The sequence below is a fragment of the Meriones unguiculatus genome, chromosome 3 (genome assembly GCF_030254825.1).
Source record: "Meriones unguiculatus strain TT.TT164.6M chromosome 3, Bangor_MerUng_6.1, whole genome shotgun sequence".
NCBI lineage: Eukaryota > Metazoa > Chordata > Mammalia > Rodentia > Muridae > Meriones > Meriones unguiculatus.
Window position 1 is genome coordinate 5,429,338 of NC_083351.1, and position 14,045 is coordinate 5,443,382.

Here is a 14,045-nt window from a genome sequence, read left to right on the forward strand (position 1 = left end):
GATAACTGCTTCAAGAAGTATGTCAAGGATGAAACCGGTCAGGTCACAACTATTTTCTAAAAGTAGCTGCTTGGTTTGAATTTGGCTTTGGGAGACAGGGTTTCTCTGTGTAGCCCCAGATGAGCTGGAACTCACTCTGTAGATGAGGCTGGTCTGAATCACAGAGAACTGCCTGCCTCTGCAGTGCTGGAATTGGAGGCGTACACCACCCATATCAAGCCTAACTGCTTGTTTTTTCAGTTGGTGAAACCACTACTTCCATCCTAACACATCCATTTCTGTTTCTTACGTAGCCACAAGCAAACAAGCCTGCCAAAGCCTTTCCAGATTTCCTAAATGCTTTTTCTGACTACAAGTGGCTCCACTGAGACCATTATACCTCAGAAGTCTTAAGCCACAGCCTATCTGGTGGCTTGCATCAACAGCTTAATCTTCTGCTTATTCTAGAATGTCTGCTATTTCAGGGTTCCTTAATGGTTCATTATGAAAACTTTCTGTTGTCACCAACACTCACAGTGCCAAAGTAATGCCACAAAGTGAAACAACCCTCAAGCACCTATGGAACTACACAGCCTTGGAACTCTAAAACTAGGAGTGAGCCCACATGAAGGCGCATACCTGCAGTCCTGGCACTCAGGGGGCTAAGACTCCTGTCTTACAATTCGAGGACAGTTTTGGCTATACAGCAAAACCATTCTGACTGCGACCCCCCCCCCCCCATGCAGGGTTTCTCTGTGTAGCCCTTGCTGTCCTGGAACTCTAAGTTATGCCCACACCTGCCTCCTGAGTGCTGGGATTAAAGTAGTGCACAACCACGGCCCTGCTGAAACCGTGTTTTAAGAAATTACAAAAGAGCCAGGTAGTGCTGGTTCCTATCTTTATTTCCAACACTTGGGAGGCAGAGGCAGGCAGATTTCTGAATTTGAGGCCAGCCTGGTCTACATCTAAAGTGCAAAGAACTAGGCCTACACAGGGAAATATTTTCTCAAGTACACAAAAGCCAAACAAACATTCCAAAACAAGAGATAGCTCAGGAGCTAGGAGTTACAATGTCTAAGAAATGCATGATGAGACTAAACATTAGAAAAACATCATCAGACAATCTTTATTTCTATTGTCCAGGCCAGCCTCACACCTGTTATGGCCAAACACCATTTAAACTTCTGATGCTCCTGTTTCCACCTCTTGGGTGTTGAAATTAGGCAATGCATGTACCAAGTCTAGTTTGTGCATTGCTAGGGGTAGAATCCAGGGCTTTGTGCATGCTAGGTAAGCCTTCTACCAACTGAGCAAAAGTCCTAACATATTTTAGGTCAAAGTTACAAAGAAGCTGAAAGCAACATGTCCCGTTTCAGAAAGCCAAATATGCTTGACAGAAAAACTGTGAGACTATAAATTAAAATGAGGGTCTAAGGAGACAGCTCAGTGCCTATGAGCACTTGGTGCTCTTGCAGAAAACCTGGGTTCAGTTAACAGCACTGACCTTGGAAGCCCAATGTGGTGGCACATCCCACTTATTCCACTGCCCCCTCTACTGTTCCAGTCATTTTTAAGTTATATGAAGAAAACCCAGCCTCACACAGCCACGTAACTGGAGAAGGCAGAAACATTTTAAGAGCTATTTGTTCTGTTGCATTTGCTGCTTTTGAGGCAGTCTGAATACTTCACCTGGCCTCAAACTCAAGACCTCTGTGCGTTGCTATCACAGGTGTGTGCCACCATGCTCGTTTATCATCTTTCTAGTACCACACCAAGACACAACAAAAGATGCTATTTTAAAGGCTGTGCAATGTTTTGATTTCTGTTTTGCTTTATTGCTAGGATGGCAAACACCATACCACCAATTTAAGTTCCACGCAAAGGCTTGTGAACAGCGCCAACACATAAATCTTTATTGATAATCTTTTGGATTCTCACATGGTACAAAGAGAATCAACTCTGCAGACTTATCCTTTGACTCCACCTTTGCATCATGGAATGCATATGTCTACAAACAAATACATACAAAAATAATTTAAAAAATTTTAAGTGAGGGCCCTACAAAATGGCTCAGTGGGTAAAGATGCACCAAGCTTGAACACATGATCAAAGGAGAGACCCAACTTTGATCCATGCATGTAAAATTAATTATAAAATTTAAAAGAAAATCAATCACATACAAAAACTAGCGTCAATGTAACTTTCTTGACAAGGAGAAAGCTCAGTGACTGCAGGTGCTGGGATGGAGAAAAGGTAACTACAGAGGGTAAGGGCAACATGGCTGAGAGCTCTGAGGGGGCAGTAGACATATCCTGATGTAGGAGCAGTCACACCTGTGATGAAACAGTGTCTGTGCCATGCCTGTGAGCGTGTGCAAGCACACCCATGCACACACAGAGGCATGCACCTCCCAAATATGTGTATGCTCCCTTGATTGTAGTTCTATGGTGTTGCTCAGTGCTGTCTTTGTAACAACCTATTAAATCTGAAAGAGCTAAAGTTCTGTTTGTTTGTTTTTTTCTGAGACAGGGTTTCTTTGTGCAGCCCTGGCTGTCCTGGAACTCTCTCTGTTGACCAGGCTGGCCTCCAACTCTTGAGTGCTGGGATTAAAGTCCTGCACCATCATCACCTACTGGGAGCTAGAGTTTTTAAAAAGTCTGCAGATGTGCTACAAATAGACTGAAAATAGGAAAGAAAGCTAGTTCTGAGAGGCATTAAGTAACAAAGACACAGTCTCTAGGACTACGGCCAAGGTGAACCAGTGACTGTGCCAGTCATTTACGAACCAATTCCAAGGCTAGAGGTGGTGGTAAACACTAATCCCAGTATGGCAGAGGCAGAGGCAGGTGGATCTCCGAGCTGGAGACCAGCCTGATCTACAAAGTGAGCTCCAAAGCCAAAATGAACAAGCAAGCAAGCAAGCAAGCAAGGAAACAAGTAAATGAAGGATCAACTCCAAGTCATCTACCTTAAAACAGTGACAAGAAACCCCAGAAAGGAGCGTGCACGCGCACACACACACACACACACACACACACACACACACACACACACACGTGCATGTGTTCCTATGTAATCCATACTGGACTCAAACGTATGATCCCCTGGCTCTGCCTTCTCAGTACTACCTGCTGACTTCTTCATCTTCTATTTCCTAGGAACCTCATGATTGGAAACCCTGAAATGCCGTGTATCAGACTTACCATGTATGTGTGTGTTCATGTTCACTCTTTAAAAACTATCAATGTCCTTCACAGAACAGAGAAATTTCTCTGTATAGAAAATATAAATTATATGTGTTTTGAAAAATAGCTGACCTCAACCTCTATTATTCTACAAATCCTTGGCTGGGATATGAAACGCTAACCAGTTACAGAAGCCAAATTACAACAATGATGGTAAGTCATTGTGTTTACTTCTTTAGTATCAAAAGAAAAAAATTTCATTGTATATGAAATCTGATACAAAAGAAACAGATGTAACAAAGCAGTATCCATAGCAACTACAACTTAATATTTCAGCTCTCTTCAGCTGCAGTGGATTAAATAAAATGACAAGATGTTCCCTTTGAAAAGTAACCTGTTACCATGGAAACAGTTTAGTCTAAGAAGTAAACAGGGAGTGGACAGAAAGAAGCTTGCATCTGAATTTCAAAAAGGAAGAGGCATCTTAGCCAGGAGGTGGGAAAGTAGAAACCACCAGAGGCAGAGAGGCTCCTTCTGAAGGACTGGTCATTCGGTGGGCCTGCACCATCCTAGGGTTGGCCTGGAGTGTGACACAATCACTTCATCACGAAGAAAGGGAGGGTGGAGGAAAGCAGCACTCCAGGAGTATTTACCGTGAAGTCCCAAGCACACACTCCAGAAACAAAGTTTAGTTCCATGTAGTCTTGATATGATCTCTCTCAGTCCTCAGCTCAGCACGGTAAACAATCTACACGGCTGTAGCTGTGAGAGAAAGCTACGGTAGGAACTCCACACTGGCCTGCTGCAGCCATTGCTGTCCTTAGCTCTGTGGTAGCGTTCCGTCAGAACAAGACAGATCCACAGACCTTGCTCCTGCCCACATCAGCTGTGGCTTTTTGAACAGTTACAAATCACACATATGGCTGTCTCATTCTCAAAAGAAAAACCCTTCTGAAGATAGGAACCAAGCCTGCTTTTATGTCCCCACTACATCCAAACCCAGACTGGGATATTTAGAGCTTTAACCAGCATGTAGTAAGTGTGCAATGTAAAAGGCTTCATGATATTTTCTCTATTGTGGACTTCAATCACATTCTCCCAACATATCCTATCTTCCCAAACACTCCACCTTCCATTTCATGTCACCTTTCTTAAATTTATTGGAGAAAATATGTAATACATATTTTTTCAGAATATAGCTTATTTTGCTTAGAAGTGTGATCTTGCAGTTCTGTCCATTTAATTTTATACTTCTTTATAACTGATTAACAGCACATTGTCTTGATCTATTTATATGTGGGCAAGAACCTATGCTATGTTCATAACTGGCTACTGTGAATAGTACTGCAATAAACATGGATGCAGAATATATCTGGGGCTGGAGAGATGGCTCAGAAGTTAAGAGCACTGGCTGCTCTCCCAAAGGTCCTGAGTTCAATTTCCAACAACCACATGGTAGCTCACGACCATCTCCAATAAGATCTGGTGCCTCTTCTGGACTACATGTGTACATGCAAACAGAATATTGTATACATAAATAAATCTTTAAATAAAAAAAAAAGAATATATATGAAGTGCTAACTTGGAGGCATACCCCCCCGTGCATGACCAGAAATGGTAGAGTGGATTAATATGGCAGTTCCACTTTTGTTTTTCCTGAGGACTGATTATAACTTATCTCCATAGTAGCTACACCACTTTATACTACTAGAAACTGTCTAAGTATTCCTCTCTGTCCACTTCCCCTTCAAAGTCATTCTGATCTTCTTTAGTGTGTGTGTGTGTGCGTGCAGTGACTGCAGTGGCCAGAAGAGTCAGCTCTCTCACCAGGTGACATGGATGCAGGGAATCGAACTGCAGTCCTCTGAGAGGGCCCTCTCCCCAGCCCGCTGTTTGTTCCTTCTTCTTTAGATTTATTTTGTGAGCAGGAGTGTTCTGCTTGTGTGTATGCATATGCATTGCATGCATGTGTGGTCAGAAAAGGGCACCGGCTCCCCTGAAACTGTGGTTATGGATGTTCTAAACCACCCATGAGTGCTGAGAACTAAACCCCAAAGCGTCTGGAAGAGCAGCAAGTGCTCTTAATCACTCTTCAGCAACCTCCCCTCCCCAAGCTCCTAATCTGCTTTCTTAATGGCAGTCTCTGACTGAGGGGAGATGGCATCTCAGTGATTTTGATTTGCATTCCCCTATTGTCTAAATAGATGGAACACTAACACATGTATTTTGAATGAACAATGACTCTAATATTCTAAATCAAGCATTTCTTGGCTATAGCTAGCAACTAAGGGCTTTATTCCAAGATAAGGGTCACGGGGGACAGAGGGCTAGTCCTCTAAGCAGAATTGAGAAGATGTTTAACTACCTAACAGGAACAAAGTTCAGCTTTCATTCAAAACAAACAAACAAACCAAAAAAAAAAAAAAAAAAAAAAAAAAGGAAAATTAGGCAATAACAGAATGGCAAAAAAGTCAACACAGGCATGCCCCAAAGCTGTAAGCATGGTATGAGTTCCTCTGGGCAAGTCCCTAAGAAGCATGTGACAGTCTTATGGCTTTGCAGAGAGGAAGGCCTGAGGAAATAAAACTACTCTCGAGAAGTCACAGCAATTAATTACAGAAGCAGCACTCCCATAGGCTTCTTCAAAACATAATCCAGTGTCCAGAACTAAGATAGGCATTAGCTAAGGAATAGCAAGACCCTGAGAAGAATCATAAATACAGCCTTTCACTCAAAACATTTAGATCAGAGAAACAGGCATTTTAAACTGTGTTAGAAGTGGGTGTAGTGTCATAAGGCTGAAATTCTAGTCCTCAGGAGGTCAAGCCTAAGGCTGGAAGAGATGGAAGGCCATCTGGGTTAGAAAGGGAAGGAAAGAGGTAACATTCATTCAATATTTAGAAGGAAGACGGGATGGACAGCAGGAAGGAGGACCTTCTTCCAAGTGCAGCAACAGCCTTGCTCATTGCCTGCATTTCTTACCCACTTATTCAATGGTCTGCTTTGCATGCCTGGCAATGACGTGCACCTAACTCTGTCCCATTCCAGGGTCCTCCTGGACTTTACTGTCTTCATCTACTGCACAAATATAAATGGCCTTAACAACCACAGCTTAACAGAAGTGCACACACATATATGCATTCCAAACATAACAGACGTCCTCCAGGGTTGAGCTGATCTCCTGAGCAAAGACAGGACTTTCTGTATACTGAAATCAAACTACATAATAAGCCTGCACAGCATTCCCTGAGAGAAACCACAGAGTCAGTAAGCAGGCCTACAGCACACTTCCAATGTCTCTCTGTCCCACTTGGAAGTGTCTGAAATGCTTAAAGACAAGGCCATCGCTTAATTCCTCCTTACTGTAGCGCTGTGAATACGGTGGGCAAAGAGGCAAAAGGCATCAATTATCTTCCTCATATATGTAACTATACACATATAGAATATGTTAAGAATAGAAACACCAAATGTTACCAGATATAGAAAGAAGGCTTCTTTGAAAACACAATTTCAGGTACTGGAGAGATGGCTAAGCAGTTGTGAGCACTGGGTGCTCTTCCCGTGGACCCATTTTCAATTCCAGTACCCACACAGTGGCTCTTCACTGTCCATAACTCCTGTTCCAGGGAATCAAATACCCTCTTCTGGTGATCTCAACACCAAGCAAGCATATGGTGCACAAATATACATGCAGGCAAACCATCATAAACAGAAAATAAAATAAAAAGTAAAAACGAAATTTTAGGACCTAGAAAGGTATTATCTGTCTATAATCCCAGCTACTAGGGAGGCTGAAACAGTAGGGCTGAAAGTTTGAGGCCAGTCTAGGCAACTTAGTGACCTACTGTCTCAAAATATAATGAAGATGGAATATATAGTTTAGTGGTAGAACACTCCACTACCAACCAGGTGTCGGGCTGTGGGTTCAATCCTCACAGTAGGGAAAAGAAAAAGTTTTGGGTTGTTCTTCCCCCTCCCCAAATGGAATAAAGATAAATACTAAAAAAGGAGCAAGGAGGCAGGTTAGTCAAGTGGTGGATAGCTGGTTACAAACCACCTTCATTCCCAAGACAATTCCTAATGTCATTTTGCTACTGTCATACATGCACGGAACTGGAGAAAGGACTCACAGTTATGACAACACAATGAGCACTTCAGTACGTCCATCATTCTTAAAACCACAAAGCCAGACGCATGAGGACAACAAGCTCAGAGCAGCAAAGCAGCTAGTCCAACGCTACTTATTATGTTGAGTACCAACACCATCCAGCTTCAGATCTAGTCCCTTCTCTTACTCCTGACACAGGAAATTTACTGACTATATTTTTATTTTGTGGTTTTGGCTTTTTGTTGGTTATGGAGCCTAACTACATAGCCCTCGCTAGCCTGAAATGCACTATGGAAACCAAGAGAGCTACAAATGCAAAGAGATGCACATGCCTCTGCCTCTGGAGTGCTAGGATTAAAGGCCTGTGCCTCTACACCTACTGGAACATATTTATGTCAAAGATCCATTATTGCCAGGCATGGTGATATAAGCCTGTAGCCCAAGCACTTGAGTGGCAAAGGCAAGTAGATCTCTGAGTTCTAGGTCAGCTAGGACTACATAATAAAACTCTTTCTCAGCCCCTCCTCTACCCGCAACAAAAACAATCCATCTGCCAGGCTCTATACTAGGAACAGAGGTTAGAAGACTATGTGACCCAGTGGTGGTGATGGCACACCCCTTTAATCCCAGCACTGGGGAGGCAGAGGCAGGTGGGTCTCTATGAGTTTGAGGCCAGCCTGGTCTACAGAGTGAATTTCAGAACAGTCAAGGTGACACAGAGAAAACCGTGTCTTAAAAAAAAAAAAAAATTAAGATGGGCATGGTGGCATGCGCCTGTAATCCCAGCACTCTGGGAGGCAGAGGCAGGTGGGTCTCTGAATTCGAGGCCAGCCTGGTCTATAAAGTGAGTCCAGGACAGCCAAGGCAACACAGAGAAACCCTGTCTCAAAAAACAAAACAAACAAACAAAATTAACTGATTGATTGATTAAAGGAAATGGTGACCCCTGTCCAACAAGGAAGGACAATCGCATAATCATAAATAATGTCTATTTCAAAGAATGTTAACAGAAATTATCTCTAGCCCAGCTGAACTAAATAACAAGTTACCTTAGTGTCAGAGCATGATAGTGTACATTATTTTAAACATACATGCAAGTGCCTATGGCACCTGGGTCAGTCAGTCCTGTGGGCTTCTTCCAAAGACTCATGGGTGCATACTTTTACAATCTTCTTTTAGCTGGTGTTTCCTGCTTTCTCCCATCCAACATCTGTCACAGGGTTAGAACAAGTGTGTCTCTGGTAGGAAGAATACAGCTCAGGAGGGACAAAAAGCAAAATGGAAAAGGAAAAGTGAATTCAGGAGGAAGAAAGGATCAGGAACTCAGTACAACCAGAGAAGCAACAGCATGGTAGCCACCAGGCCTGAGATGGGTTAGAGTTGCCTCAACCAGGTAATGTGACAGAAAGACTAGGTGAGAAGCAGACAATATTAAGAAGTGGCATCAGTGACACACAGCAAGTATGCCCAGGCTGCCCACCAAGGACAGGCTTCGTGTGCGCACTCATACACTTGAAATGTAGAGCTCCACTCAATTTCCAGGCCAGATTCCACCGCAGTGGATGAAAAGATAGCGACAGGGTAAAAGATACGAGAACTAACTGTTCCCCATGAAGCACAACCTTCTTTGTTTCCCCATATTTCCTGATACTCCCAAATGCAACAAGTGGGGAATGAATGAGCCCAAAGGAAACTGACTAGAGTTTCTACTTGTCAACCTGCACAGAGGCCCTCACCAGCCAGGAATAACTACAACGCTATCCTACACCTCCATCACCACCAGACATGTTCCAAAGCCCTGGACAGGAGAAGACATTCAGAAGCAATGTGACAAAAATACATTCTCAAGACAGGAGAATAAAGAAAAAATACATGCACACAGCAAACAGTGCTGATTTTACTACATGTGAAACAGAGAAAAAAATCAACCCTGACAACCAGAAGCCATCCACAAAGCACAGTCAGGAACTCCAAATCTTCACCAGCAAGGCAGGTGGCTATACCAAAGCACCCAAAAAGCAGGTTTACACCAGGATCAGCCAGCCAAACAAACAATCAGGTCTCCTAAACACTCAAGTATATGGTCTGGTTCCAAACACATCATTACAAACTGTGGGTAACACTGGGTACTATCTGCAAACTTCCAAATACAATGTTCCAATATACACTGTCAAAACAGGGCGTAACACTCAAAGGAATGGGAACCAACACAGAAATATCAATAAAGACACTAGCCCTACATTACTCCTCTATACAGCATCTCTTTGTTTCAGACTGTAAGATTAAGCCCGAAAGAAAAGAGATTCTATGCTTTAGGAATATTTTAAATGTTAGCACTGCTGAAACCCTGCCCCAATCAGAGGCCTCTCCTGACAAAACTCCACCTCCATGTTTCCAGGTAAGAGCTTATACAACTCTTCCTCCTTGCGGTCAATGCACAAGGAGGGAACTTCTGCCCTCCCCTAGAAGGATAGCTCATACTCCTCTACTTAGGGTGCTTTCTGTAGTACTCACAACTACATAAAACCTGACTGTTGCTTCTAAATTGTTCCCAACCCTATAGGGGGAAGGAGGGGAACATGTGAGAGGCATCTAAGTAATGCCAAACTTTCTAACTTCCTGTTTGAGTAAGACTTCCACACAAGAAATCTGCTTCTCCTGACTGACTCCCTAGTAAACCACAGTGACAGCCACCTGCCTGGGCTCTCTCTCCAAACAGGAGGCCCAAAAATGTGGAAGTCCACTTGAGTGGTCAGAAATCAAGCCACGGGTGTCAAATGTGTCCCTGTGACCTCTGCCTTCCTTGGCACCAGACCCTTTCCACTCTCCTTCTACTCAACTCAGCAGTCATACAAAATACAGATACGCCACAAAGCTAAAACAAACGCACAAGAATAAATAAAAGTATACGAATTCCAGTTTTAATAGACGTCAATGTGTACAGTCTCACAAAGCTAGCAAGAAAATTCCCAAAAACTCCAGGAAGGCTTTGGACCCTTCCGAAGGAACAGAAGAGAAACCCAAGTGGCAGGCAGCTCCCTTTCTAAAAGCCACTTTAAGGTGACACAGTTGTAATCACCGTCCTAGGCTGTTCCCTTGTGTGTCACCTCACAAGCATTATAATTTGTTCCAGCAAACAGGCTCTCAATCAAAACAAGTTCCACCCACCTTCAAAGCAACCAATAGCTGCCCACCTACCACCCTTCCTAAAACAGCCAAACAGATCCACTCTGTGGCCCGGCAATCCCTACAAGGCACATGGATAATGAAGCAGCCGACAGGTTTGCTCTGCAGGTTTTTAAAACAGACAAGATCTACAAAATGCACTGGGAAAACTCAGGCTAAAAGCACACCAAAGAGAGAAGGAGGTGAGGCAATAGGGAAGAGGAAATGGATAGAGACTCACAAAGCTTCACTCTACATTTGCTTGATTCGTCTCCCAACAGACCCCACGCACAGCTCTGATTTCATGCTTCCCAGTGCCACCTCTGCATGGCCAGCTGGCTGAGTCAGGGCTTTAGGAACATGCACTATGAATGGCAAGGTGATTCATAAACATCTTTAGAAAGAGCTTGAACAGCAAAGCCAATGTCTGGGTAAGGCCAGGGGAAGATCGCCTACCTGCAGGGGCTGAATGGATCATCCATGACTAACAGAGGCTCTCGTGAGTCTAGCTGGATTCCTGCACCTCTACTTACCGCTAAAACTCTGCCCTTTCCTACTCTAAGTACTCAAAATGGAGGCACATGCAGGCTGAGAGACCTCACAGAGCTCTCACTGAGCTTGTGCTATGACCTAAGCCTTCACGCAGAACGCAGAAACTTCCCTCACACTGACAGGACTGAGCATGTGCTGTGACCCTCCCTCATCCACACACTGTCTCTCCACAACGCAATCAATCTCAACCCTGCTGTTTCCGTAAATAAAGCGCAGCCAACAGTCTCCGCAGCTTCTCCCTGCGCACCAAGCTAGTGTGCAGAGAAGTGGGGCCTTAGAAAGGGGATTCCAGACAGCCAACACCAGGGAACTCCACAAGCCAAGCCAGGGAAAAGCATCTGTCCGCAGGAGACAACAGCAAGTTTTCTTTTGTCTTTCATATTTTAAAGTAAATGAGGTTTTAAAGAAACTAGTTTCTCAAGAAAGAACAAAAATAAAAAAAACAGGTCCAAATGACTGCACCTGAGATTAAATCCAGAAACACAGCAGCACACTTACAGCATAGCAGCAGTGCTTAAGAGAAGCAACTAAACACATCTTTTTGGAAACCCTACGTATTTGATAAAAAGACCAAACAAGCAAGCCAGCCACAGAGGTACGGACACAATGGAGACAGCACTAACAGTGCACAAAGATTCCTATATTTCATGCAAAGAGCTCCAAAATCTCAAAGTGATAAATTACAACACTGCCTAAGGTAATTAATAGCAGTCCAGTCAGGTCATGAAGAGTGAATTCTAACAATAAAAACAGCAAGAAGGTGCAAATAAAAGAATTGGGGGCTGGAAGTATAACTCAGCAGCAGAGCACTGCCCTAGCATGAGCCATCATGGTGGGTTGACCCCACCCCTAACATCAAGAAATGTGCATGCATATGGCCCCCAAATACCTAAAGACCCTCACTCTAGGGGAACAAACAGTTAGTTTACAAAGCACAACGTTGTAAACTGAATCACATGTGTGTCGCCCGCTCAATTAGGAATACAGTTAAAATGAAAAGTGATATCTCGCACTGTACAGCACAGAAACAAGTTTCCAACGAAAGAACAGAAACGCAAAGCACAAATTCTCACAGCACTATCCATGAAACTAAATCTATTAAAAACTCCATTTGAAAGCTTTCTCAAACCAAGTAAACAAGCTACCTTACTGTAGCAACACTGAGCACCAGAGTGCTCACTCACACTGCCCACGGACCAGGTAGGGGGAGGAGAGCTCCTTAAAACCCTGCAAGACAAACCTGTCTTCTCATCCAGTGCTCATCTCCCACAAAGGGCTGTTTGTCATGTAACAAATAGCTGACATGTAGGTTATTCCCAGCTGCAAACTAAAAGGTGATTTTTACATCACTTATTTATAACTTAAAAAGAAAAGGAAGGTCACAAAATGCCCCAAAACATAAAAGACAAGATTAGAACACAGGGCAGGGCCAACTGTCGGAAGCCTCTCACAGCAGTACACCATGGCTAGTCCCCTGGGTAAGGCCCTGTCTACGCTACGAGACAAAGCACGTTTCAAGATGAGGAATCTACACATTCATCTGCAGAAAGCATAACCTGCAGCATACCAGGGATGCCAAGGGCTGAGGATGGGACACAGTGGATACCTGAGTGCTTGCCCAGCATGCATGAAGCTCTGGGCTTGAGCCGCAGGAACACATAAGCCAAGTATGGTACCCGTAACTCAGGGAGGCAGAGGACTCAAAGTTGAAAGGCACTCCCAGCTATGTGAAACTTCTTACATTCAGAGAGAGAGAGAAGGGAAGGGAGCGGGGGGGGGGGGGGGCACACATGAATTCATGCACTCAACCAGATATAGCTACAATGGTTTCCCTTTGTCCCAACACATGAAAACAGGGCTGCAGGCCAGAAGAACATTTACCCAGAACTGCTGCAGTTGACAGTGCAAAGACCTGATGAAATGGAGAGCCCTGGAACTAGACTGGCACTGAGGAAATTCTTTCACACAGAAAAGGTTCATTTAGACAAATGACATGAAATAATTCAATAGAGCTACCTTCACAGTGGGAAAACAAAACCAGGAACTATTACATAAAAAGTTAATCCAAGTCAAGAGAATCTTATTTTCAAAGTTATTGCTTTGGTGTCACTAGATGCCCTGGGTGACACCACTGGTAAGCCACCGAAGCTCCTTATTCTGCCTATGAGTCTGGCCTGCTAATATCTGTGGTTTTAAAACTGCCAACACACCATGTCAGCATCCTACTGATGACAAGTGTGGATATGAGCACATACACCTTACATATATATATGAACTTTGTCCAAATACTTTTGACACAGTTGAGGTTGCTTGACTATTACAATTAACTTTCTTAGCATATACTGGCTCTCAGTCCATCACTGGTCTTTATTTTCATCGCCTCTTTCCTCTGTTCCCCTGACGAACCCTTCTTCCTCCCAAGTAGTCCCTCTTTTACTTGGTCCTATGAATGAAATTTACATTAGCTAAAGCTAGATTCCATGTATGAGAGGAAACACGCATTATTTGTGGCCCCTCCATTAAGGTTTCTCCCCAGCCTTACAGGGTCACCTTCTGCTTTCATGTTCTATATATATTTGGAACGATTTGGATTGTGCATGAGAAAATATGTGGCATTTGTCTTTCTTTTGTCTCCATTTCGCTCTGTTGTTCTCTGTTACCTCCTCCTTCATCCCCCCTCCCTCGCCCCACACACCTTATAACCCCTAGATTTCATAAAAGAAAACACGTGGTACTTGTCTCCATAGTAATTCCCTGTAAGGTGTAGATTCAGCAAAGGTTTTTTTCCTCCCACTTTGAACACTCTGCTGTTTCCTTTGCTGTGTAGAAGAATTTTACGTCAGGCAACACCAAATTGTCAATTCTTGCTATCAGTTATGAAGCTAGTGGAGCCTTTCGGTTTCAGCTCTTATGCAGAAGATTTTATGTACATTGGATGGCTTTTGCATGACATGAGGGACGGAGATTAGTTTTACCCTTCCCCATGCTGGATACCTTGTTGGAGGAGGCCCCCTTTTCTCCAGCATGTACGTTCTGGCATCTTTGTTGAAAACATG

The 14,045-nt window shown here is 43.6% G+C and overlaps 1 protein-coding gene across 7 annotated transcripts in view; it reads right to left on the bottom strand.

Annotated features, from left to right (window-relative positions):
• Positions 1-14,045, bottom strand: part of Rere (arginine-glutamic acid dipeptide repeats) — a 342,698-nt gene that overhangs the window by 122,860 nt on the left and 205,793 nt on the right. Inside the window, exon 1 of one of the 7 annotated variants that reach the window (XM_021648568.2) lies at positions 10,894-11,266. The exons of 5 other annotated variants lie outside the window; for them this stretch is intronic. In XM_021648568.2, the coding sequence (XP_021504243.1) occupies positions 10,894-10,919 (26 nt within the window). In that variant the 5' untranslated portion in view covers positions 10,920-11,266. Of the gene's footprint in view, positions 1-8,363; positions 8,753-10,893; positions 11,267-14,045 lie in introns of those variants that run through there. One more of the 7 variants, XM_021648567.2, reaches the window with a different exon arrangement.